This window comes from Pundamilia nyererei, unplaced genomic scaffold (assembly GCF_000239375.1).
Source record: "Pundamilia nyererei isolate P.nyererei 1_Seehausen unplaced genomic scaffold, PunNye1.0 scaffold00070, whole genome shotgun sequence".
Lineage (NCBI taxonomy): Eukaryota > Metazoa > Chordata > Actinopteri > Cichliformes > Cichlidae > Pundamilia > Pundamilia nyererei.
The window spans coordinates 307,526-335,373 of record NW_005187471.1 but is presented as its reverse complement, the minus strand read 5'-3'; the positions used below and the strand labels follow the sequence as shown (position 1 = coordinate 335,373).

The 27,848-nt window shown below is 40.4% G+C and overlaps 2 protein-coding genes across 2 annotated transcripts in view; one reads left to right on the top strand and one right to left on the bottom strand.

Moving 5' to 3' along the window:
* The window catches only part of slc25a21 (solute carrier family 25 member 21), an 84,593-nt gene extending 61,669 nt beyond the window's left edge, over positions 1-22,924 (top strand). The window contains exons 4-12 of the mRNA XM_005736558.1: positions 7,024-7,107; positions 13,662-13,728; positions 14,541-14,600; positions 17,458-17,565; positions 17,677-17,841; positions 19,446-19,627; positions 21,129-21,181; positions 21,583-21,640; positions 22,569-22,924. Coding sequence (XP_005736615.1) covers positions 7,024-7,107; positions 13,662-13,728; positions 14,541-14,600; positions 17,458-17,565; positions 17,677-17,841; positions 19,446-19,627; positions 21,129-21,181; positions 21,583-21,640; positions 22,569-22,755 — 964 coding nt within the window. The 3' untranslated portion in view covers positions 22,756-22,924. The remainder of the gene's footprint in view (positions 1-7,023; positions 7,108-13,661; positions 13,729-14,540; positions 14,601-17,457; positions 17,566-17,676; positions 17,842-19,445; positions 19,628-21,128; positions 21,182-21,582; positions 21,641-22,568) is intronic.
* Positions 22,925-26,398: 3,474 nt separating this feature from the next.
* pax9 (paired box 9) overlaps positions 26,399-27,848 on the bottom strand; it is a 7,862-nt gene continuing 6,412 nt past the window's right edge. Inside the window, exon 4 of the mRNA XM_005736557.1 lies at positions 26,399-27,117. Within this exon, the coding sequence (XP_005736614.1) occupies positions 26,863-27,117 (255 nt within the window). The 3' untranslated portion in view covers positions 26,399-26,862. The remainder of the gene's footprint in view (positions 27,118-27,848) is intronic.

The following is a 27,848-nucleotide window of genomic DNA, read 5'->3' as shown; positions in this document are numbered from 1 at the left end:
AATACATCCCACGTTTATGCTGACAGTTCATTTTGTCACAGACCTGCAATTAACATTTGTGGTTTTGTTAACCGTAACCATAATCTTTCTCCTACCAAGTGTTTTAATGTGCCTAACTTATACCTTTATTCATCATAACCACAGTTTTTCCAAAACCTGTGCAGTACTATACTAAACTTTCTGCAGATGCTGCAAAAATAGAGTAAAAATCTTTTTTTTTTAATTGCTTTTGAAACATTATGAGATCCTTCTGTCTTTTATATGATGGGTGTTTGACTTTTTGATGGTGATTTTGTGTTATTTTTGATTTTTTTGTAACTGTTGCTCCATTGTGACTTTATTGTATTGCACAGTGAAAAATAAAATTCATTCAAAAATCAAAAGGAGTTTAAGCAATGCAATACAAGGCTCGTGATCCTTCCTCTAACCTTCCTTTAAGTGCAACTTCACCTTCAAAGAAGTTTGTCAGCTCTTGCGTTATATGTGGGCAGCTCTCCCAAGATGACGCCATCAATAAGTCCAAAAATAGTTCAGTGAAAAACAGTGACATATCCCTGAATATACCATTCCTTCTGTCGAGCAGTTTTAATGAAAAACGTTTAAAATATCAAAGAACTAAGAACTGAAATGTTCCATCTCTTTTCAGGCAAGTCACTGCTTAGTCAAGCCAGATTTGTGTCATCGTGACATTGGTGACTTTTACATCAGTGTTTTTCACGGGTTTATTCAAACATGCCAAAACATCACAGAAAAATAGCTTATATTGTATGATCCTTACAGTCTGTTTGTCATCCTGTTTAGTTGCCTGGTTTTCTCATATTCAGCTGAAGGCACAACAGTTGCGCTCTTGGCATTGCACCAGTTTGCAACCCAAGAACTTTTGTTTGTGTTGTTGTCCAGAAAGCTACATTTCTTCTTGGTTTCAAACCATACTCTTCTGAATGAAGTCTAGAGTTAGATCATCAAGTTCTTTGGCGTCCTTATTGGTACTCACCCCGTATATAAAATCATCCTACATCAATATGACTGTATTCATTCAGACTTTTTTTTTGGAAGTGTTACAGAAACAATCCATTTAGGTTGACGGCTATTGTGGATTAAATGGAAATTTCGACAAACCGCTGACATGTTACATTTTGGTTGGATTAACAGAAAGGCATGCATGTCTGAAAGATGTTACTACCCACTTATTTTAACCTGACTTTCAACCATAAAAAAGCCCTTAAAAACCACACCCATAGTTTTACAGTTGTGACAGATGTTACTAGAGTTACACACAGCTGTTTGAGCTATAGCTAACAGTCATATGGATTATTATAGAAGTTTGTGTTATAGAGGTGCATGTAAAGAGCATATGGCCTGTCAGTGTTTGTAGTTGAGCACCTGTATTCATTATCAGTGAAGAGGTTCACATTCCAGTGCACTAATTACAGAGTAAAAACATAAAGGGCTTTGATTTCACTACACCCTCACTGTGCTGCAACCACACGGCTGCCCCCCTGCCGCACCATTTCAAAACTCAGACATACATGTCTGTGCATCCTTTATTTATTACTAAAGTTCCAGCCTCCCGCGAGAAGCTATTCCCACATTGGAGTCGCTCTTACACAACATTTCAAGCTCAGCACAAATTGTTGTTGCTTTGGAACAACTCGTAGCTGTTTGGCAGTTTCTTTACTCTCTAGATTGCCTCTTTTCTTTCAGTTATTAAATCTTTTAAATCCAATTAAATTGATATTTCGTACTAGTGCCTAAAGCGTAGGTATAAGTTTGTTCCCATTTTTTCATGCAGTGTTTAGGCAGATAGGGCCAAGCATGTTTACTGCACCGGACTACACAATGGTGTGTAATATGTAGTTGACATTGCTCTGAAAGTGATCTGGCCTGTGGGTGAGAAGAAGTCACTGCTCAAGCATTCCAGACTTATTTAAAAACCTTGGCATGATTTGGTTGTAACTTTCATAGGTCTGCATCACTGACTAGATCCATAATTCTTCATGTCACTCAAGCTCTTAAAATAACTGGATTTAAGCTAAAAGATCTGGATGGCGTCCAGTAAAAATTACTGTGGCCTGCACTTGCACAAAGCGTTATGCTTACTTCTTAGTCAGTGATACCAGATAAGGGCAGATAGCAGTTTGTCCAAGAAAGAGTTTAAGAGATATATGTGATGAAAAGAAAGTTGAAAGAAAAGCAACAGAGAAAGGTAACAGTATTCTTCTTTATCCACACGTGGCTGGGTGACTCTTTTTCAACAACTTTCTGATCAGTAAGTCTTTAAATAACAATATTACAAGCCCTGAGACAAACTGGCATCTACACCGTAAAACATCATGACACAAATGTTTAAACAAATGAAGAATATAACAGCAAGATGACTGAATTTCTTGAAACAAGGCCTCTGTAGTTTAACCTCCTAAGACCCGAACTCTTCCACCGCATGCATTTTTAATTTCTCTTTGATATTTCGGCATATTGGGGCCCGATGAATGTAAAAACAAAGAATTACCAGATTTTTTTTTTTTTACCTTATTTTTGTTTTTAAGAAAAATAAGAGCCACATATGAGGATATTCATTTAAAATTTTCATAGAACAGTAGCAGTATAATGTCCTCGTAAGTGGATATCAGGCCCTTATTGTGTAAAATTTAGTATTTTGGTCTAAATAACCCAAAATGTAATGTCAGGTCCTAGGAGGTTAAGTATGATTATTGGCAAATTCAGTCGAGACCTGAGCCAAGGCTGAGACATGTCAGCGTAACTCTTGGGTTTCTTCCTGGCAATATGCGTGGTAGTTGTCTTCTGTCTGGAGCACACTTTTTTACAGCCAGCAGTTACCTGCTGTCAGGGGAGTCTATGTTGGTAGCTCATGGGAGTCTAAACAATATTGCAGAAGTTCCCAACCGTGGCTTCTACTGTCCTCTCCTGGACTACTCTATGACTGATGAGATAATCAATCGAAAGACTAGTACCTTAATTATCGAAAAAGAGAGTTGGTCTAGTTTTAGCCATGATAAAAAATAATAATATTGAGTTATAGTAACCTGAGTTTTTTTTTCTTTGTTCTTAATTTGTACTTGAAGAACCTGCAAAAGAGGTTTTACTGTTTTACTTTTACTTTTATATGATGCCATAATTAAAACTGCACCATAGCGCCATAATTTCAGCTAACAGCAGTTGGCAGAGTTTAAAAGACTCTATATTAAACACCCAAGAAATCCTTCCTGTTATGCAATCGTTTTCTGGAAATGGTGGTAAGACTGCTCATTTTTTCCACCTATCTGATCCACTTCTGCAGTAGTCACGTTCTAAATTTGCCACAGTCCACTCTAACACAGAGTTATCTCTTAGTCAAGCAGAAGTTTGTAATGCTCAAAGCATTTGAGGTCCCAGTCTTAGACTGGCCCTGCCTCATGGTGTTTTATGCATCTTTTTTTCTTGCTCTTCTCCAGTAACACTGCCTGATCTCAGGTCACAAGGGTCACAGCATATGAGCAGACATCTGGACTAGCGAAACAGTCCCAACATCACCACTGGGATTCAGAGGAATCAGTTTTATCAGTGTGAGAGAGAATCCAGAATGACAGAAGGATTTTGTAGCCCCTTTAACAACCAGACTAACTTTTTTTCTGATATCCAGACAGCATGTATAATTTGGGATTTCCCAGATCCAGTGGGTGCTGGTGAAACCTAACCTGGCCTGGTCCAGATCAAACTCTGGCAGCCTGCCGTGTTGCAAGCACCAAAAGTTTATCACTTCCCTTGAGCTCCCATCTCACATCTTCTTCCCCTTTAATATTTTTTCCTATTCTGTTCTCCAAAGGTTTCTCTTTATATCCCTTCTGCTCCTATTCTCAGTTTTTCCTGTAACAGTTTTATTATAGATTTAATCTATCAATTTTTTCTTTGCTCATTTCTTTATGGACAGGGCATAGATGAGTTGAAATCAAACTTAAGTGTGATACACCTTAATTTATGGTGCTTTTTAAATCGAACACACTATTTACTCTGTGGGACTAAGTCATCTCCGTTGTCAAAACAATAAGACGGGAGCCTTTTATTTTGGCTCTTTACCCTGATGCAAGACTGTATGGCTAAAGTCACAATTGAAGGAATTTGCCATGTTGGACCATTTATGTCGGAAATGTGGTCGTAACCTCATGTACCAATGCAATGGACTTTTACCATCTTTATGATCCTGCTCATTAAAATTAACTGTCTGGTTGTAAAAAATAGACTTCCCCTTTATGTTTCCTTCTGGATTGTCTTATGTACTTCAGATCTAACATGAGAAATTGCTCAACTTTCATTCCTCCCCCTTGTGATTCACTTCTTCTTTTTCTTCAATCATATTTTTTGTTTCTCTCCTTTTTTGTCAAAGCACTTGGCATTCCAAGAGGGAAGGCATGGGCAGATCAAGGCTCTCACTGTAGCAACCAGTCCAAATACGCAGCAAAACACATAAATCATAAAACATTCATACTTGGGGAAAATTGCACTATATGAAATACTACAGTATAATAGATAGGTATAGGTAACTGCCTGTTGTAGATTAGGTCATTACTTCTCTACTTAGTGTTTTAATTAAATGTCAGTCTGTCTGAACAGCTATAAATAAGAGTTTTTAAATAAATAGCAAGTCATCAAACTCATCCAGCTATTAATTTCTTTTAAGGGAATATCCATATCTCTTAAGAAAGGCTTTTAAATCTGCCCAGTCAAACCTATGCGCTTGAATCAACCTAGCAACCCCCTTCCTATAGGCTTTTTTTTTTTTTTAACACAGTCTGTAGGTTCACCTCCACATCTCACCATCTATGAGATGACAGCCCATTTTGTCGGTGGCCCATTCAAGCCCATTACCACAAGGGTCTGGGAGCGGGCATAGCCTTGCTAAGCCCTGAAACACTCCTCTGCTATCCATAAAAATACAAAGAATGGGGCTCTAGCCTTCTACTGCACATTCCTTTACCTTTTTGACATCTTTGTGGATGCCTGACATTTGTGCTTTTATAGGTATTGGAGGTCAGGTGGACGAGGTCTTTCGTATTATTTAAACAAGAGTGCTTGTCTCGTTTGCAGAATCACCAACCTGCCCTCGCCTTCACCCTCTCCCGGGTAGCTCTGGGCCTATAAAGCACAAGTACAGAGAGAGTAGGATGTGGGTGAAGAACAAATGGGGGAGCCTTGATGAACTTGCAGATTTCATCACCTCTTGGTATACTGTATCTCCATTAGCTTTCACTGATGATTGAAGAAGATGCTCCAAGCAGTGTGTTTTAAAGAAGCCCCAGGGTTTTCCTTGGGTCTTCCGTCTATAGAGTTTATGACTTGCAGGGCTGACTCCAAGGCCAAGCAAATCTGCCAGAGCAATATAAAGGATATCTTTTGCTCTTCTTCAGCCAACCAGTATATCTTTGTATTCACTGAGGCCGTGTTAACAGAAACTAGAGCTTTTTGTCTGCACAAATCCCCCCAAACAGGACATCCACTCACAACCAACTGAAGCTTTGGGTCTTGTTTTCTACAACTGGTTGCTGTGAAAAGCAACATAAGCAGTTTCCTAGCCAGGGGCCTGACAGTTCCCCTGCTGCCATAAGTTCTTATATTCATCCCTATTATCTTCTACTCCCTGGGCCTTTCTGCTTGGTCCCTGGCTTTTATGACAGGGTAGAAGAGGGCCATGAGGAAATGAGGTGACCCCGGGGTTACGAGTGGAGTCAGGGGGCTGGAACTGGACCACGGCATTGCCAACCTCACTCTCTTAGGGCCAGTTCGGGTCGAAGTAGGGCAAGCAAAGGAGACAGGGGGAGACTGAGGACAGAGTGCCTTCCATCCTTGACCCCTTCATCATATGACTCTAATTAAGCCAGATTTGAATTTGTTTACAAGCCCCTGTGGTCTTAAATCTTCTTGGTCTTTGCCTCCTCCCAGTACTCCCTGTTTCACCATCATCTCATAGCTTGAGTCCTTCTTTTCTTCTTGTCTTTAATATGGTGTCAGACATCTATTTATTATCCTGTTTTTACTAGTTTTCAGGAACCAGTTACAAGCTATTTGGGAATCCACCAAATAGGATTTGAGGGACACCCCTCTAAGATGTTAATCTGTTAGTGATATGAAAGGCCGCTCACCCCACTAAACTTCCCCTCCACTGGAACCTGGGGGCTCTTTATGGCCCCATCAGGCACCCGCGTGGACGACTTACTGCTGACCTTGTGACCTAGAAGTTGAAGCCATATGAGGAGGGAATCTTTCTCTTGTCCCATTACTGCCTGCTTTTTTTACTCGTGTCTCCTGCTTCGCTCCTCAGAATTGCTAATGTTATTTAAGATCTTCAAGTTAGATTTTGTCATCTTGTTAAACACAGTTGTCATCATCTCATTTCACATATAACACTTTAGTTATTTCATCATGTTTTCTCTAATTCCAAGGCATACAGTGGTGTTAAATGAGGAGTCTTAAATGAGTACCTGAAGCTCTTTACCACTAACAAGCATGATTTCTATTCATTCTTTCAAGATTTACACACAGCTCACCAGACTTTATTAGAGAGGTACCTGCATGTTTGCTGTACAACAAAAAGTCACTCGACTGGCTCCATCGTATTAAAAATTTACACGTAACTCAAGAGCTGTTACTATAGGCTTGCTGGCATGTTAGTACCTGAAATGCTTTGTACAAAAGGCCTGGTCCTGGTGTGTTGCATGGTTAATTGGATCAGTTGGGTTAAATAAATGTTTAAGTTCTCTCCTGCACTGAGTGGAAGGAGTGGAAGGAGCCTCTCATCATAGTGGAGGAGGGAAAAAAGAGAGGGAAGAAAATAGAGGGAAAACAAGCTCAAATTTGTGCTTTTGAAGCCATGTCGGAGTATAGCCTACACAGGAAATGAGGATAGAAATTAAAAGAAACCAACATCTAGCTATGATAACAGTCCCTATGCAGAGTTAACATAAGTTGATGGAGCTGATGATCATAATATTTAAAGTAACTGAATTTTTAATCAGAAATTTCTTGTTGCAGGTTTCAGATCCAAAGAGGAACCACTGACCCCACCAGCTACAAGAGCCTGGGTCACTGCTTCCGGACAATTTTCCAGAGTGAAGGGTAGGTTATCCTCAGTAGTGATTCAAAATAACACGGGAAGCCACTCATGAGTCTTTCTGTTTTCCTGCACATGAAAAACACAAAGGTTGATAGTGCCATTATTTGCCTATGCTTATTAAATTCGTTTCTTTTTAATAGTTCCTTGAGGGGCAAAAGTCAAGCACAAACTCAATGAATGCATCTTTATTACAACAACCTAGAACAATAAAATGTACTGTGACATCAAGGCAAAACTTTAAGTTGGCCACCAAAAACTTGGTGTTTGCTTATGCTGTTGTGTCCATAGGTATGCTATGCTTTTTATGTCTTTAATTCTTAGGAAAAGCTACTGTTGCTGTCATACTAAAAGCATATCAGGGAGAAAAGTATGTAGTCAGCTATGCTGTGAGTGACATTTCTTCCAAACATGCTGCTTTATTTAAATGTAACCAAAAGTTATGTGGTTTGGTGGCTATAAGGATGTGAGCATTACAGTTTGGCTTCCTTAAAAATGGCTGATGTGTCTGTCAGCCTCCAAAAATATCGTGCAGCAAACCACTGAACATACCTTATTATACGCTGTATCTCGTACAGGATACGAGTAGACTAACTAAAGACAGCCATCCTGCCATGCTCCCTCCTCGTCTGCCTGCCCTGTCACAGGTCTGTGAGATAGAGCAGGCGTAGGAGAAAGTGTTTGCCACTCGCTCTGTTTACGATGAGCCGACAGCTTTACTGCGGATATAAAGTTGATCTGCTGCAAGGTGTGAGTGAGCGCAAGGCAAGAGGCTGGCTAGTGACAGTTAGAAATCCTCAGTTGGCCGGAGTTCAACACACACACTTACGCTGTTACAGTAGCCGTGCCCTCTTCACCCCATACGCATGCTGACAGTGTGACATTTAACGCTTCTTTGCCTACTTTTTGGGTGTGTCCTGCGGGACTAACCTTGTACGAATTTCCAGAGAATTCTTTTGGTACATAAAATGGTTGACATAAAGCGTGGCGTTCACAATATCAACATAAGCTTTTGAGTGCTGTTTGAGTGTGATCTCATCTGACAAAGTCGAGACGTGCCGCAGAATCACTGAATACGGAAGATCCGCTTCCTTGTCGACCAATTATCATTAACAGTATATTTTTGCTGAGTATGTAATCACTCCCCAGTAGCACTTTGAGGATTACCTACAGGCCAAACCACTTAGTTATAATTTATATAAATAGTGTTAGGCCCCACTGTTGTAGAATTATTATTAAAAATAAACTTCTCCCGTCAGCTCATGGCAGAACAGGGCCAACACCAGACCTCTCTCTCACTCTCTCTCTCTCTCCCTCTTTGAGGCGGCGAGGGAGGAAACCTGAGCTCTAAAGTTGAGCTCAGTGACTAAGCTGAAGAAAGACACAAGCCTGGACACAATAGCTGCACCTATAGTATTTAATTTCATATACAAGGAGATGCACGTGAATGCTTAACACGAATTAAGAGTTATATCTGTTAAAATTTTACATTTGCCATCTCTGAAATATAGCATGAAATCCTGTAGCTGTGCTCATAAGTGTGTGACCGTGTGAACTACACTCACTAACACTTGGTTGTGTATTGCCTTACAGTCTGCACTTCTTTCTTTTTTTGCATGTGGGTGCAGCAGCGTGAGCATGTGTTAAGTGTTTCCGTCTGGAGGCAAACAAAAAGACTCTATTCTCTAGCATTCTTTGCTAGTGTGGTATCCAGAGACTGGGTCGGGACCCAAAGCGCGGCCATGGTTATATTAAAAGGGTCCATGCATTACATGAGAACGGTGGAAATACTGAAGATGAGTGACTAATGCCTGGAACTAACACTGTAGGGTTGAGGGATGTGGGGTTGAATCCAGCTGGGACCACCCATGCAAAAAATATGTATACATTCGTGGTAGTGTGAAGAAGAGCAGATACGATTATGATGATCCAGATCATGTATGAAATGCGACGGTGAAAGGAATAGGTTAAAGGAATATTTGGCATTTTTGGAAACATGCATAACTGGGATCTCTGAAGGGAAATTAAGTTTTATAGCTTATAAAGGAAAGATAGTCCAAGATTATTAGTGAGCTTTTGATGGAGATATAGTAAGGAGGTAAAGAGATATTGTCAAGGCCAGCTGCTTTCTTCTGTTTTTAGTTTTGATCCTAAACTGACCTACTTGCATTGCATTTATAAAGGAAAATACACATATATCTAATCCTCAATTCTATTTATATAGTGCCAAATCCCAACAAGAGTTGCCTCAAGGTGCTTTATAATGAAAGGTAAAGACCCAATAATACTAGAAAGAAAACCCTCAAAATCATACGATCAACTATGAGGAAACATTTGGCAACAGTGGGAAGGAAAAACTCCCTTTTAAGTGGAAGAAACATGAACCAGGCTTAGGGTGGGGCAGCCGTCTGCCGCGACCGGTAAGGGGTGAGCGGAGGGAGTCAGGACAAAAGACACAACGTGGAAGAGAGCCAGAGATGAATAAAAACTAATGATTCAGAGTCAAAGCAAGAAAGAACAGTATACTGTTAAACTACTGTTAAACCTACTTATCTTACAGACTGTGCTAGATTAATCCAAATCTCAAACCCCTGACAACCACAACATGTGCTATAGCGTCCTTTTGTTACAGCAGGTAAAAGTGTTTATCGTACAATCTCTTACGTCAGTAACACAGGGGTTTTTTTTATTCTAGTTATAGCTATTCGTGACTTAGGTGACATCTAAGTTGCATAAACGGAAGCAGTTTTGGTGGATTTAATCCTGGCCACTGGGAATTCTGTTATTTAGTTCCTGTTAGGAGCAATGTCAAGTTTTAACAGGCACTAGGAAATGCTAAAATATTCCCTGTTCAACATTTTTCAGTTTCCTCAAAGACTGTGAAAATAAAATGTGTGTTCCAAAATGTAAATCGCAGCAACTTTCCAGGTTTGCACATTTTCACTGTTATGCTATTTTTGTCTGTTTTTATTTCTGTCACTGGTATCGCTGTTAGTGGATTTATTTAGTTGGTCTTTTTTGTGTAGTTGTGTCATTGACACGCTTCTCTCCAGATGGATGAAGGCTGTTAAAAAAGGAAAGGTTTATGAAAATGAAAGCCAAATTACACACACAAGCATACAAGTACACCCAACTAATGCTGGGATACACACATCCCTCATCCCTCGCTCTGTGTCAGGAGGCCATTTGTTTAGGAAAGACAAAAAGGGACTTAGTGTGTACTTTACATTGGCAATCAAATAAGGATTCAAATGATGGCCACTCACTAGAGGCCATATTTGTTCTGTAACAAATTTCACTCCTCCTTCATCACCTGGTGGCTCCCCAGCCTGACCACACCCGGGAAATCTGTGGCCACCATTTGCATGGACAAAGAGAGGAGAGGGAAAGGCCTTCCGTCTGACTGAAATAACTTGTTTACACAAACCATATAAGAGATTCATTTTTGGCTTCCAGGCAGCATTTTGCTCAGCGATAATCCCTTGCTCTGGCATGATAATGCGGGCTCAATTACCCAGAGCCAGCGCTGCTTGTGTAGCTTCAGGTGTTGATCAAATAGGCTGGATCACCTGATGAAAAGTCTTTTGATAATTAGTTGTGGTTTGCTGCTGTTTTTGCTAGGCGCCCTCGCCGCTGTGGATTCTGTGCAAGCGTAATCGCCTGTCGGTCTCAGGTTATAGTCAGTGGAAATGTGTTCCAGCAGCAAAAATATTTACACTTGTACCCAATCAACCAAGATCATCTCTGTTGACTTTTAGAGAATGTTGCCACAACAGAGCTGGTGCTGCTGTTCACAGGATACAGTCGGCCACGCCATGTTGTCCTCTTTGACTTGTATTCAATATCAGTTTGCCCTCTCTGATAGTTTCGCTTTCCCTTCGCCACAACAAATATTTAATGACCATGTGTACATTTACAGAATATTATTATCTAATATTTTTTATTTTTAGATAAAGAAATTATTTTTGGTAATAAGGCTACTTTTTATTTGTCAGTAAACTCCTTGGAAAGGCCTAAAAGATTAGTTTTTGACTCCTTAGTCCCATTAATTGCTGTCAGGGTGGTGTGTTTGTTTAGATGACAAATGGGGGGGAGGCTAGATGATTTCCTGAAACAACTGAGAAGTGTTTATTATTAAATCAAAATACTGAGTAAATCGTGTCTTTTCTCTGAACCTTTTTTTTTTTTAGCTGTGCATCAACCCACATTTGGAGCCTCTACTTGAGTCTCTATCTGCAGGTCGAGAAAGAGAAATTCTTATTTTGTAGCATAGCAAAGACTTTGTAATATCAGCCTTGAGTTTTAGAAGTAAATCTTCAGAACGGCATCAGGTTTCTGGTAGCTATTCCTTCAAAATGACTTGTATTCCACATTGTAATGAAGGGCATGTCATAATGTGCATCTCTGATTCACTGATGTGTGTTTTCACTTTTTGAGGTTAGAGCTGGCACAGATAACTAGCCACGGAATATTTATTTTGTTTTTTATTTTGTTTTTTAAAGAAAAGAAAACGGCTGAATGAAACTTTTTTTATTAAGGCCATCTTGCAGTTTCACAATAACCACTGATGTCATTTGAAAGTGTTCTTTCAAGAAGTAAGGTAGCAACAAAAAAATTGAACAGAGGAAGCTTTGAAACGTTGTGATCGAAGAGCATATTTTGCATTTTCCATGAATGGAATTTGTATCATGGAAAATATCTCAATGGTAAATAAACAAGGAAGCGGGAAATCTAAAAAGCTTGTGATGGGTGGTGACCACAAAAGAATGTAGTTTTTCCATAGCAACACGTTTGTTATGTGTTTACACATCGTTGCCCTGAGCTTTGCACGGCAATTAAACAAAATATTTATTGAAATATTTATCGCAATTACACATACATAACCCCATTTTCAGATTGATTGATTTATTATGGATAAAAATGTCCTGATCTGTCCTTTATACTGATAGTATAAGAGTAGTAGCCTCTGCTGCTTCCCTTCTTTGAAGATTTAAACCTGTTTTACCTGTTTTAATTCAAGACAGTCCCCTTAAAACAACATTTAGGAATGATAATAGTGGAGGAGAGGTAGCTGTTGCCAGGAACAGTTTGCTATCAACACAAAAGCTAATGACTCAAAGTATCCGATGCTTCAGATGTGCTGCGTTTTAGACCTGGAGCCTGTGGCACACGTGGTAAAGTTTGACAAAAACAATATATTACAGCTAGTAAGAAAAAGTTAAAGTATGTCAATCTGGCCCCATTAGTGTAAACTAGACCAGTTCAAACAAATGTCCTAAATGTTCTAACATGTTTTGACCTAACTGAAGGCTGTGGGAAATGCATGTGTGTGCACTTCTGAATGTATACGAAACATGCAGTGTGCAAAACAAAGCCTACTACTGTCCTCTTGCATGTGTACATCAAAAACCAGTCAGACATTCGTGTGAATCTTTATATGTGCTCTTTTGTTACTTTTCCATCAGCCGTTAACGTACCTCACCTGGTTACAAAGGGGCATTTACCTATGAGAGGGTAACTCAGCTTATATCCAAGAATCTGAGTGAATCTGAACACAGCATGGAAAGGTTAAGAAGAGATTTGTATATAATTCAAAAAAAGCACCCAATAAGTGTGTTAATGACTAATTTAACAATCTGTTCATTTAGTTTGTGAAGGCATTACATAAAATTCGCTTTTCCAAAATATAGCCTGTGTTCCATGTAGGCACACATCTCAATATGAATAACTCACTGTATCATTTTATTATTTTTCCTGGCTCTGACTCTGCCTTAAATCATGGCTGGATGTATGATCGAGCACAGGCAAACGACCAAATTGACTAAAATTATACAGCTACTGCTTCTGAAATATCCAACATATCAAATACTGAAAAAACACCCTTAAATCATTTCCTCAGCATATTCATGTAGAACATGTTTACCAGGGTTTGTGGTTTGAAAGTATATCTGAAAATGTGCCTTGCTGAATAAGGAGGAAGAGAAAATGTCACGCCAATCCCTTTGTGATTTTTAAACCTTTATATAAACCTTAAACAGGAATTCTGCACATTGTATGAATTCCTTGACTCAAATTTGACTAGCAAGTCACTGCGACATCACGCAAAGCCAAGTCTTTATCAAGCATGCATAGCCCTGAATAGTGGATTAAAGCTTCTTGATGCAAGGCGACAGTGCTGTCCACTGCACCACGCTGCCTTTTGACGTTCATTGGCTTCCATTTATTTCCATACAATATGAAAATCAGTGAGCAGCCATTTGAAACTTGTCTTGGAACATGGCAAAATGCATAACTAAAACTTCCTAAATCCTATGCAATCTGTACTTTGTATCCTAAGTTAGAGTTGCTGTGGTGTTGAGCTGTATTGCATTACAACGATGAATAATAAGTTGATGTAAAGTTATCAGTGTATTAGAAGATATTTCAGCAGCAGTTTGGTTGATCCGATGTACGTGTAGTGTTGATACACTACACGTACAATGTAAAAGTAAACTAACATTTTAGAAAAACTTAAGTCGAATTCAGTGCCAGAGAAACATTTTATTTTCTCTTTCTACAGAGTATTTGGATTCTACAAGGGAATCCTACCTCCTATTCTGGCAGAGACACCAAAGAGAGCAGTCAAGGTGAGACAAAGGACATGGCCGTTTGTTCACTGACGGCCGCAGAGCTTCTCGGCATATGATGCAACGCTCAGGATCTGGTTTCTTGGCAAACTGCTTCACTCCCATATGAAAACACTCAAACCACAATCGTTCTAACATGGTACACACGTGTTGATTAAACACATGACGCCCTCTGCCATGTCTGCCTCCTCAGCCACTCCTATTCATTCTGTTGGTCTTCCAAATATTGACTTACAAGCATTTGAAAGAAAGCCATCTCTTGAGAGCCATCTTTGGATATTTGTAATGAGGTTTAGCATTTGGAGCTAACGTGTAATGGGGTGACAGGGATTGGGGTGAGCGGGGGGGTGGGTGGCGCAGAGGGCCCTGATGCTTGGCATAGAACACCTCTGTAATGAGATGCTGGAAACAAGGATGTGTGAGCTTTAAAAGTAAGCACTCACACTGAGAAGATGGGGTAATCACTCACATTGAGAACAAAGCTAGGTGGTGAGAAATGTCTGGAGCCAGAAAACAAATTAAAGCTCCGATTAAAACAGTCTTGCTGGCATTTTGCCCTTGGTCAAATAAACAGATCCGTGGATCTGTCTGCTTTTGAGACTTTTGTCTTTCCACAAAGATCAAGGTCTGAAATTCAAAGCGTACCGTCATTTCATGTTCGTTTACTAAATACATGCAATCTTCATGTAGTTCCCCCTTTCCTTTTGTGTGTTTTTAAGGTAGCTTTCTTTATGTACACCATATGTGGGTGTGTATGTGTGCACAGATGTCACTTTCTGACAGCGCTTTTATCCTGATCTTTCCCACTGCAGTTTTTCACCTTTGAGCAGTACAAGAAGTTGCTGAATTTGACCCCTTTGTCTCCCGGTGTGGTGAGTCTTCCATCCAGGGACACCTGAATACACTCTCACTTGAAAAAATAAATACGCACGCACACCGGATTTGGAATAATGTTTTAGAGTATGAAAACAGCTCACCTGCCAAAGGCTTTTAAAACAAAGACAAATGCCAAGAATAATTTTGCCAGGCAAATGAATTAATAAAAATTTAAATGTCCTTGTTAACATTTCATTTTCAGTGCTGTTTCATGTAAAACTTTTAGTAATGCAGGAATAGGTTTAGAAGGGAAATTCTTACTCATTTTGTGTTTTTTATCTTGGTCACACATTGGACAAGATAAACATGAAATGATTTCCAGAGCTTAAATTAATACTGTTGGCATAGTGCGAGCAATTCAGCACACGTTTAGTCATTTATGTAGCTGTCAATGTCATTTTCAGAACTTCTGAAACAAACCCTGAATGTTCCACTTTCACCTCAGTTTAGCATTTAAATGTATGAAGCAGCATTTATATGTAGTTGGCACTCAGTTTGGGACATCAGCTGTGATCAGTGTGGCACTAATGACTCCATGTCTCTGGCTGAACCTTTGCTTTTATGAGCTTCATTCCCAGCAACAGAGCAACCACAAAAACTACAAGCGTTTGTTCGGTGCTTCTACGTATGTGTTAATCCAGTATAACTGGCAGCTTATTAGAAGGCTTTTTTAAAATTACACAAGTAATAATTACTTTGTTTTCATTTCATTGACTCACACTGTGTGAGAATCTATTCAGATTTTTTTTTTAAATTGAAGATAGGAAGGAGCTAAATGTTGCATAACAGCAACAGTTACCATAAGACTACGGTGCAGACTTAACATTGGGCAGGTGCTGCGTTTTGCCCATGGTGTATGTTGTGTTAATATAAAAGACAACCCAAATCTGTAACCTGGAGTCACAACAGCAATCATAGTGCTTGCACTCGGTATAATCCTGGAATCTACAGTCTGGTTTGTCCATTGACAATTTGATTAATGCTTATTCAAACAAAATGAGTGTGCCCCTTCACTGCTGACACAGACGAAAAATCACTTTGCAATTCTACAATGAATGTAAAGCAAGTAGAAAAGCTATGGCGGTAACAATACTGCCTGTCTGCTGTGACATTCAGTCATTTTTAAATAAGCTCAGCCATATGGGAAGTCAGACCTTACAATTTAAAACAGCAAAAGGAGTCCAGCAAAGTTTGTGACATGCTAGTGATCTAAAAGTTGAATTCATAACAACTGAGACAGCTGATCAGATATTATCGTTTACCCAACCTCAACTGCACGTCCAACAGCAACTAATCCCAATTCGAGAAAAAAGGCAGTTAAAAATCAGTGTATTAAAATTTCAAGTTCCCATTTAGTTAACTTTAATCACGTTATTTTATCGCAGCGTGGCTACACTGGGACAACCCACTGGGATTATATAATTTATATCGTAGCACCTTTTTCTCTTCATCCCCAAGTTAAGCAGGTGGGATTCTTTATAGCCTGGACATAAACACAGATTGCCTCTTAAAGTCAAGATGAACCCACAAAACGTCATAGTCACCACTTCTTTCAAACCCCGATGTTTGGAAGTAGAGCCAAAATAGTCTAATATTTAACACAGTACTTTAAAACCAACTTGACCAACTTGCTTGGCGGTTGTTAATTCTGGAGACTGGTTACACCACAGGCCATGAGGTAAGAAGAGGTTTCATCCTTCTTGAGTAATTGATTTTCTGTTATATTGAGTCAGAGTTTTAAGCTAGAAAGATTTGTATTGGTGGGGTGTGGTCACCGCACACCACCTATTCAGGTGGCAGCCAAGTGTCAGCCATGATGGATGGCTTACCTGTAGCTCAGTGTCAAAGCCGCCCCAGCGTGGAGAATATCCTCATCTTGTTTTTACAGCCATTTCTGGAGTAATGTTTACCTGTCCCATTTATCATGCCCTCTTCCCACTCTTCTTATGCCTCCTTCTGACTATCTTTTTTCCACCCCTTCCTCTTCCTCAAGTACCTCTAACCCCTTTCCCCCCAGAGGCCCTCGCATATCAAGTACTGTAATCACATCAGATCATTAGTGCAAGTGAATTACAGATTGGTTGTGAATGGTGCTCTCTCTTCCCCCCTATTCAGCATGGCACAGCTGAATGCCTTCACTCTGATTAATGAGGACACACACAGTAATAATACAAATAAGGAATTAAAACGTGGCTCGCTGGCTGTGTAAACATCGTGAGGCATGTCTGAGAGGATGGGTCCCGGGGCTCTGACAGCAGGATAAAGAGGCAGGAAGAGTAATGAGCTATAGACACGTTCTTGACATGTTCCCATTACGCCTCGCTCTGAGCACGCATGCACGCACACATGTACACACACACACATGTACACGCACACACATGTACACACACACTTAGATGCAGAAATAGACAGACCAATGTAAGTACATGCAGTGTTGCAACAGCCAGTTGTATAAAATCGGTGCTACATTAGTGCATGTTGATTGTGATGAGATGAATGAAAGCAGAAAATAATTTTTTGGCTTCTTCAGTGGAAGTTTGTTACCTTGCTCACATTCCTACTTTCTACTCACCTTCCTCTCATTCCCATCTGTCATCTGGCATTCTGTCTGATGATAAACACAGGCGTCTTAAAGCATTTGTCAAGAAGTAACAATGATGGCTGTGACGAATACATATTTTAGACAAGACAAAAAGACTCAGGTTTCTGGAAATGAAATAACAACGGCAGCTCTTGTAACCCGGACACGTTGTCACTCTTCATTGTCTTCATCAGTTTATCTAGTTTGCTCTGTCTCTACCCAAATATTATCTCCACATTCTGAGTCCTAAATCACGTCCAACTCCCCTTTAGGCGCTGTCTGCAGCAGGGCTTGGTTCTGGCTTGACTGAGGCTTTAGTGATCAATCCATTCGAGGTGGTGAAAGTCAGTCTCCAGGCCAACAGGGATTCCTTCAAAGAGGTTGACTGAAATCACATATTGTCATAATGTGTAAAATATTGGTAATCTACACATCTTTCCATAGAAATCTGCTCACATGTGTTTCTTTTGAATTCAATCTTTCCAATACAGCAACCCTCCTCCTTTGCCCAAGCAAGATGGATAATTAAGTCAGACGGCTTTGGACTGAGGGGCCTTAATAAAGGATTAACATCAACACTGGGGCGCCATGGAGTTTTCAACATGATCTACTTTGGCTTCTACTTCAATGTCAAGGACGCTATTCCTACCAACCCGGTAATATGCCAATCATAATCTATGATCACACACTTACTTGTTTTGGGGTTTTTTTCCAAACCACTTTAACCTTGCTTTGACATTGGTAACCTTGACTACACCTAGTTTTTTTGCTATCCATAGGCTATGTGATATGCATGTGTGCCAACAACCTTGCCACAGGGAAATACCAAATGTATTTAACAGTATTATTAGTTAGCCTGACTGGCATGGAGGGAAGGAAGCAAAAATCAGAGAGGACTTGTAAGATCAGCCCCACTAATACCTCTTCTGTTTGCTCTTCATAACATCCTCAAAGTTTCAGATTACACATCCGGCAGTTCCTGATGGCCCAAACAAAAGTTAATTTTGTTTAATGGAAACGTTACCATACGCCAGTTCCACATGTGCAAACTGGAGCATTAGATTAACTCCAATGAACTAATTGGAAGCAGACAACTGTACTATTTTCAAGAGGAGGGTTACAGTGGGAGGCCAGGCTCTGCTAAATTTTCAACATTTTTCCAATGACGCATGATGTACAGAAAACCAAGTGGTCATCTTCTGTGAATGATAATTATGTGGCTGGATGACTCAAATAGCTCCCTTCTTAGATTGTGGCAGTTGCTTTTTGGGAATTATCCGTCTCGATGCACATTGATGGAGCGATCCTGTTTGTTAGATGCTAACAGTGGCCATTGTCGAGACAGCAAAAGCAGAAATGTTGTGGACGTTGTGCAATTCACAGGCTGAGCTGATAGTGGTGTTTCTTCAAAGGCCTTGTGTCAGCAACATGAGCAATGAGCTTGCAACTCAAACTTGTCTGCAGTCGAATTCAGACTGTCGAGTCCAGGTTTCTCTCATGTGGCCTTTTGACTAACAGAGGAGGCAGATAGCACACTGCCATCATTCACAAGTGAATGTGTGAGGAGATGTTTGCTTAAGGCTGTTAGGAAGTGGGTTGATGGGTGTACTTAGGCCACAGTTACGTTGCCCCCTTCTCCACATCCCACTTGAAAAAAATAGAAAAAGTGGGATTAGCTGTTGATTTACCACGGCTCTCAGGGTGTCCAGCCGCTTGAGAAAGGCCTGGACCAGAGAGGCTGCTGTCATTTGTAAAAATATCCTGGCCAATTAGCTGTCAGAGCTCTCTGAGTCTGGGCTTCTTTGGTACAGTAATACCCCTGTGCCGAGTCACAGCCCAATTACCCAAATTGTCCCCATATGCCTCCCCAGTCTGCCTGCATGAACCCTGTTTATAAATCCTCTGTCTTGGCTCCCCGGTGAACATGTGCTTCTGCTCAGCCAATCAGAATGCTGCACTGCAGTCAGGAAGCACTAATCTGCCCCCCGCTACCATAAAATGATCAGGGCTTTCATGCAAGCTTTGCAATCATATGCACAAGTCCCCTCATGCTCTCCCCCACATTCGCTCATAGACGTAGACACATAATGTCTCAGCGCTGACTTTGTCAACTCCCTGTCACTACTTTCCTTTTTATTTCCAAAAGCTCTATTTGCTGTTTATGTTTTATGGGACCAAATTTAACCCTGTGGTTCACACTTTAAAAATATAAGTGTCACCCTTAAAAAGGCATACCTAATTTTATCTCCTCCTTTTTCAGGACCCTACCCTAGAGTTCCTGCGCAAGTTTACCATCGGCCTGTTGTCTGGGACCATCTCCTCCTGTGTGAATATTCCCTTCGATGTTGCCAAGAGCCGGATCCAGGGCCCCCAGCCAGTGCCAGGAGAGATCAAGTACCGCACCTGCTTCCAGACCATGGCACTAGTGTACCGCGAAGAGGGGTATGGACAAATGTGGGAGGAGAAAAACAGGGGATGTTCGGGACAAAAGCTGGAATGCTGATTCATTCAAGAATTAATGAGCCACTCTGTCTGTTTTGTTAGCAGTCGATAGTTGGTTATCTGCCAAACTGGCTGTCAGAGAAGACAAATGTACCAGCTGGAGCTACAAGTTAGCAGGGTTTGATTGTGTGGAGTGACTTTCCTACACTAAATACAGCAAAAAGCACGAATAGCTTCATGCAAAACTGTGATCCAATGAATGGAAACTAAATAATGATGTTAGATTCTGGGCTGTATTCCCCATGAGTACGATCATACATTTCTGCAGCCTGTCAGTTGTTTAGTAAATGTTAACATATTTTCATGCCTCAAAGAATGACAGCTCTAAATGGAAGCTTCAAGGAAAGATGTATGTTATGCTAGCAATTGCCTCAGGCTTTCCACTTTCCCCCATGCTGCTCCGCTAGACAAGGGCCAGCGATATGTTTGTAGTTAGTGGATGTTGTTAGTATAGAGCTTGTTGCAAGAATGGCACTGAAATGTTGTCGTTGCAGGGGTGCATGGATGGTGCCCCATCCGCCACATCCAGTCCCCTTCTCTAACACAACACAGTCCCAGCTAATTAGTGGTCCCTATGGGAGACGTCGTTAAGCAGACCCTAACGAGCCGCACGGCGCTCCACGGGTCAATCTAATCAGACAGAGGGCCAGGGAGGAAGTGGGTCGAGCCTTATTAACGCCATCAGTGGCGGGGGCAGGGAGCGGGACAGGGAGCACGAGGCGGAGGCGGACAGCCACTGATCACCTTGAATGCATTAAGGAGCAGGTACTCGGTAGCGCTGGCCGCTGGACCCTATATACCTGATGGAGTGACAGACAGGCAGCGCAGCAGACAGACAGACTGACAGACAGGCTCTCACATGTATACTCATTCATGCATTCACAAGCAAGAGCACAGGCACATGTATACAACCAGCATATGGAAGGACTCAGATCAGTCCAACACTTCCAAAAACAAATAGATTTATCATGTAAAAATGACTCTATTCAGATCTTGCTTATTATAATAGCAAACTGTAAGTATTGATGCATTGCATACATTACATCTATTAAAGCTGGGGCTTGATTCATGAATTGCTAGGCAGCTTCTGAATTTCTTTTTTAGATCAAATGATAATAGATTATCATACACAAGAGTTCACTTACATTGGTTTTCTTTGAGATCTGCAAAGCATCTAAAATGATATTTAATAAATGAAGTGATGTCAGAGGTTTAAAATTTGCCTCTGAGTTGTGCTGGATTTGACATATGAAGTAGGACACATGAGAAGTACTTATGTGCAGTCTAAAATTTACACACCACCACTCCATTTGCACTAATTTACATTTCAACTCCATCGCAGCACAGCCATTACGCAAACTGAAACGATTTACATATACTGGATTCTAGCTAAAATCTTTGCACATTAACACCTTACAGCTTTTCTTTCCTTTCTTTGCAGGTATTTGGCACTATACAAGGGATTGGTTCCCAAGATAATGAGGCTTGGACCAGGTAAGAAAAAAAGATTCCTCGTGTTAATATTGAAGTCATTGTCATCCTCACATCTGTCACACCTGTTGCAGCAGATAAGGCTGGTGAAGAGAGCGATTAAGCAAGAAAAAGCCTTCCCTTAAGCATATTAGCATTTCAACTTTGCATGCAGTGCTTCCAGTGAAATAAGGCTGTAGCAAACACTATTTCCTTCTCAGCAGATTCCAAGGAACAGTATTTACATAATATTCCACAATAATAAGCTTTAAATGGAAATACAGTGAGCTAGAGATACCGTCCACCTCCTTTGTAAACAAGTGCTACAAGCTTTTCACATGTTCCTGCTCTCAGAAACTCACTGGGGAAGTAAAGCCTCTGAAAATCAAATTCACAACGGGTACTTCTCTTATATTCTCTCACAGGTGGAGCAGTAATGCTGTTGGTCTATGAATATGTGTCTGAGTGGCTGCAGAGAAACTGGTAACAAAACAGGGAACCCCACAATGGTGCCTTATGAACTGTGCCTTATTGCAAGTATTGTTACCTGATCAGAGTCATATCGGAATAAATTCGATTTTTTTTTTACCTTGAATACAAAAAACTCAAATTACCAAATCAGCATTATATTATGTTTTAAAATGCAGCTTTCATTTCCCACATTCAAAATGCTACAACACATTTTGAGTCTGAAGGAAGTGTTCTAATACCTGAAAATAGTCTTCATTGAGTTTAAAATCATTGACAAATCAGTGTTCCTAATGAAGTCATGCATTAACATAGTGTTTTCACATTTCATTGGTTGTAGTTCTCATGTTTTTCTTCTTTTTTGGGCTCATCTCACTGGTTTGGTGCAACAATCACAGATTAAATAGACAAAGACAAAGTAGACTGAGCTGAACGCTTCAGAATATGAACTCTGTTTATACAGAAATACTTGAAATGTGTTCAAATGACATAAAACACCAAAAATAGAGTGAAGGCATTTTTATGATTATCCTGATTTCTGTCTATTTACAGCTATACTTGAACATATTTCCTCAATTAAGATGAGTTTGTACAACAATCAATCTCCAGTCTCCTATTGTATATATATACATATTCATCTTTTTATGGTATATGTATTCATAAATGCAAATACAAGATGCAATCAGGAAGTTCAGACATAGTGTGCATAAAACAGTAGAAATCATATTTAAATTTAAATTCAGCAGCCTTCAAGAACACCTCATTGTGCAGCAAAGCACTGCTCCCAGTGCTACTGCAACTTTTGGAGGATTCCTTGGAAGTCTGCTTATTGATTACACCTATCTTCATCCGTGTACTACTGAGCCTTAGCAGAAATAGTGTTTTAATGTCTAACAAGAACACTGACGTTATGAAAGCTTATTAATGCATATGTTTTTGCCAGTTTGTTCTTAATACACGGATCAAACTTGGCACCAGAAGCCCATGGCATCGCAAAGGCATGCGGAGAGTCTCTTTTGATGTCGTTCCATAATTATACTGGATGCTGGGGGCAAACCGTCCTGCCTGAGACAATCAGTCACAAAACTGTCAACATCTTTGAGAGCTTCCTGTTTTCCACGTTATTTTAAAAAACAACAACAACAATTTAACATGCAGTTCAGTTTTTTCAATAATCATTTTTTGGCTTTGTCAAGAAAAGTGCTATGGAAAATATGAAGGTTTTGGTGCACCCTGCACCATGAAAATGGACAGTATTCGATGGGATTCTTCTGTTTTTAATGTACCTCCAAAAAAAAATCAGAGTTTTATATGTTTTCAAGGTTTTATTGATAAAATGTTGTGTGGATTTTCCTTTTTAAGACCTTCCTGAAAAAAAAAACCTCAAATCAAAAACAACAACTGGACAGTTCTTTCATGTATTGGTAACAAATAAAAAGAAAAAATGAACCCACATTTTCGTCACTGTATAATTGTGTGTTGCGTGTCCTGTAACAGTAGATTCGTGTTGTTGTTTTTGTCTTAACTGGGACCGTTTCATCTTGGCATCGATATAAGAATATCCCCTTTCTACAGTTTGCCACTTCATCACTCTCCTTTTTGTCATCCGAGCGCTTCGTAGCCAACTTAGTGTCAGTCTTTCTCTCTCTGGCGGGTAGTCAGCGCTCGAACATTTAGTGCAAGCTAAAATAACAAGCCCCAAGAATTCAAATGGGGCTGCAGGGATCGAGGGGGTTACCACACACATTCTCTTTCTCTCTTTCTCAGTCTGTTTCTTATACAAATATTCAAAAACACATATATACACACACCTGTTGCACAGCCTTAGGCATAGTGGCTTCTCGAAGAGACTCATCTTAACTTCATCTGGTAGCTGGTATAGTGAGCCACGTTGGCATTTGACAGTCATCATTAATGTGGGAGTCACTCTCTGCCAAAATGGAACGGCTCCTAGTTTTTGCCTAGGGGCCCGCGGTGAGAGACTAACAACTGTGGCTTGCAGACTGATGGAATTGTAAGCGCTTAACCTGTCCTTTATGTAATGGAGTTCTGAATCTGTATCTGTATTTTAAAAGCTTGTGAAACTTTACCATGAATTCCCTGCACACTGCAATAATCATAAATCTTATAAGTCTCCCTCACGTCATTTTCTTTGCGCCCTTTTTATGGATTTTCCCACCCTCATCTGTAACATCTCAATTCAGTGGCTCCGCTTTGACAAGGCTGCAACCTGGGCATGGCTCTACCTGCCTTTCCCAGTGCAAATGTGGTTAATGATTAGTATATTAAAATGTCTGCAATTTACACTGTAGGTAAAAAGCAGTCAGCCATGCACACACACACACAAAGACACGGCACCAGACGTGATTTTTAAAAACACGGCACTTATTTTTTTCCATTTTGCTCACCTGTCTCCTCACTGTTGTTGTTTTAAGACATTAAGAAAACATTCTGGCTGTTGTCAGCTGCTTTTAAAAGTGTTCATTGAGCAGAAGCACGCATGAAGTCCTGTATTCAGCCGGTATTACTTTCTCTGCTCAGTGTTACTCTGTAAATGGCTGTCTTGCTTCTAATTGCATGCGGAGAAGTAAAGATAACCATATGACACTGAAGTCAGACTCAACTTAATTAATTGTAAACACGTGTCTGCCCTTATTATTTTTTTTTTAAGTACGCCTTTTAGACCTCTCTTTCCATAAAGCTGACCAACATTAAACTACAAGAGCAGGGATTGTTAGACTTTCGAGAAGCTTCCTCCTGTCTAGAAAACACACTGTTCCTGTTTTTTGAATACTGTTGTCAATTAAGACAACCACATTTTAATTTTGTTCTGTGAGTCAGACTAGACTAACAAGGCTGTGTGCAGTTCATGTAGCTTAGTTGAAAGGAAAAGTTGTTTGGCCTTGTTGTGTGTCGGCTGAGGTAAAGAACAGAGCGTGTAACGACTCTTTCATGCCACTCAGAGACTTAACTATCATTTGCCGTTCATGATGGATGGTGGATGGTAAAAGGGTGGCCGTGATGGCTGGCTGGTACAGCGAGTGAACATCTCGTCTCTGTGATGTGGTTCACATACGGTCAAAGAAACACTACGATCCCTGAGCAACGGTCCGTGACCACTGGATGCGGGGAAGACTGCTTTCCAAGTCAAATCAGCTCCTGCATGGGGAGGACTGTTGACACTGTCACGTGCAGAGGCTGTTTATGCTGTATCGCGGGAGGGAAAGAAAAACTGAGCCGCGCACCTACTGAACCATCGGCAGCAGGTAATGCTATGCGAAAGAGCTGGGTAAGCACCTATATCAAGTTATCAATCTACAACTTCAACTAAAGCCCAGTTTGTGTAAATCTGTGGTTTCCACTGCAGGGCTAGACAGGGCTTGCCAGACTCACTCGTAATTTATTACACTACACTCTTCCCCCCTCTACACTTTCAGAAAGTATTTTTGCATCATTTTGCAAACATGTCATTTGTCAGATGGCCTGTGTGCTTTTCCTTTGTAATGAACACGTTGAGTTGGCCCTGACAGCCCTATTTGGCCCTTTATGTGGCTGCTGGAGGTTCGTGTTTGGGTCACATGTCTGATGACCTTGGAAACCGCAGGCCAATGAGTCTATTTGTGGCTCTCTGAATGTACATGGACTGCACCTGACCCCAGGAGTCTAGGACTCTTGGGCACACAGATCTCAAATTTGTTTGAAAAGCTGATATTTTTATTTACTATTTTTCCCACAAAACCATATGAAAAAAATTCTATGACTTAAAATGGTTGAAAATTATAATGCATGACATTAGGCTGTTATTTTTTTTTTTTAAAGACAGCAGGGCTTTACTGGAATTAATATTCTATGTTTCAAAGTATAAATATACACTGCATTTTGACTTTTTTTTTCAGTTTGGTTGCAGTGGGAAATGTCCAAAATTCTCTTATGTTTTGCACATTTTATTCATTTGTGTTTTATTTTTATTTATAATTTTTATGGGAATAATCTGTTAAAATAGTGCGAACCCAAATTACTCAAATTGTGTTTTTGTCACTCTAATGCACAGGTATAATTTTTTATGCTTACAGAAAGGACCGCATTAAATGTAATGAGGTGAGAAGACATGTACCCATTTTTAATGGCCAAAGGACTTTCAAAGAATTGCTTCAAGTGGTCGCAAACACTCGTGCTCCCAAAGCATTTCTGATGAAGTTTCCTAGTGAGCCATGACGCATGGTAATAGAAAATACAGGCCTTGTCAGCGTGCACACGTCTTTTTTTTTTTTTCTTTTATGGAAAGCAGTTTCCTGCTCATGTAAAACAGGCCAGTAGGCCACAATGCCCTGAGTCTAGAATAGCTGGAAGAAAAAGAGATGAAATATTTTTAGCTGTGATGGTGCACTTGTTTTCTGTTCTCCGAATAATAAGTGTTGAGGAATCCCCAAACAGCCAGAAAACTCCACGAAGACCAATAAAAGCCAAACAATTTAATAAGATACATTCAATTTCATTGTGCAACATTTGACAATTAATTATGTTAATGCTCTAGACTCCAATGTGCCCAATGCCAATTCTGTCTAAATGTGCGTGGAGATGTCCATGCTTTCTGTAAGACTAATTGCACTTCATTCAACGTACCTTTAATCTAATAAATAAACTTCCCTTTGAAGCTCTTGCATAGGCTACACTTTTAGAGAAGTGGAAAACAACGCTCCATAACAGAGTTACTTTTATCAAATCATAAACAAAAAGCATACAAACATAAAAAAACAATAGCAATTATTATTATTAAGCACCCTGAAACACTAATGTAAAGTTTTTTTCCCTTTTTCTTTGATTCTGTATTCATGAAGTTATACATTACCCCATTTTGCCCAGAGACATTTGCAGATGTGCAGTAAAGAATCTGAGAGGAATTATGTTGATGGATGGTGTAGCAGTCATATGTCAGTCTTTGGAACACCTGTCCTGCAAGTACTTTTAGACAACACATTTGCTGTAAAAACTGACAGGCTTTTTATTCGTTGTGTGTCTTTGGTCTGACTGCGCTTAGCTCGGAGGGGCATCATATACCCAGTGGCGCAGATATGAGTCCTGGGGCCGAGTCCTTCATAGAAAGCTGGCAGTGGGAGTGGAAAACAGTTGCCACCACGGACAGACTTGGAGTTGAATGTCCTCTCCGTCTCTCACCCAACCCACTCCCCTTCACACCCTCCCACCCCCCTTTCTCCCATCAGTCTGTGGAGTTGACTTCACAGCGCCGAGGCGGCGACTGGGTGGATGGCGTCACGGTTGGCTGACATCCTCTTGAAGGCCAGCGGGGTGGCGATGTCACAGCTGTGGGGAGATAGAGCATTGCCACTGGCTGGCTGCCACGTGGGTCCGGTCACATAGGCCGACGTGGTGGCGCTGTACCCCATGTAGGGTGACACTTGGGTGGGAGGGTGGTAGGGAGGGATGCTGGGTGCTGTGACATAGCTGTTCACTGTGGGCAAGCCATTCGGCGTCTGGGATTTAAAGAAGAAAGGGGAAAATAAGATTAAGATAAGAGCCTCTTAATTATAGGTTTAAAAAGTCACTAATAACTCATTTTATCATTAGTCATTTTCCTTTTCTAAAAAATGATCAAAAAGAAATTGTTTGCCACAGACATTTTCCTAAATAGGGACTGTAATAAGTTCAAAAAATTTCTGCCCATCCCACGGAAACAGACAAAAGCAGCTGCTGTAATTAGAAAAGGAAAGAAAAACTGGGGCAAGCTGTAGAAGAAAGTGAAAGTGATGTTGGTTGAATTATAAACAGCAGAGAGCTTAATTCTAACTTCACAGCTACCACATGAAAATAAATATTTTCCCAGTTTCGGGAAGCATACGTGCACTATATGGAGCTTGTTTTCAACTCAAAAGTGGACATTGCACCAGTGTTGCTGATAAACTGCGCCATATGATGGGAGACAGGCTGGTTGGGGGCGGCACTTAAAGGATGTCATGACAGACTGAGAGGGAAAAGGCACGCACAGGGGAAATATCATGGTTCGAACCAGGAATGGGCTTTGCTTCTCTGGCACAGCGACAGGACTTAACTTGAGGAATTCACCAAAGCATTTCAGCAGGGAGGCAGAATTTCTGTTCCTGGGTGGTCCCGGACTACTGAGAATTATTTCTATACAACTGGGATCTTTTCTGTTCCTCTCACTTATTTTCATAGACTTGCTTGACTGACAAAGTCACTGGCAACT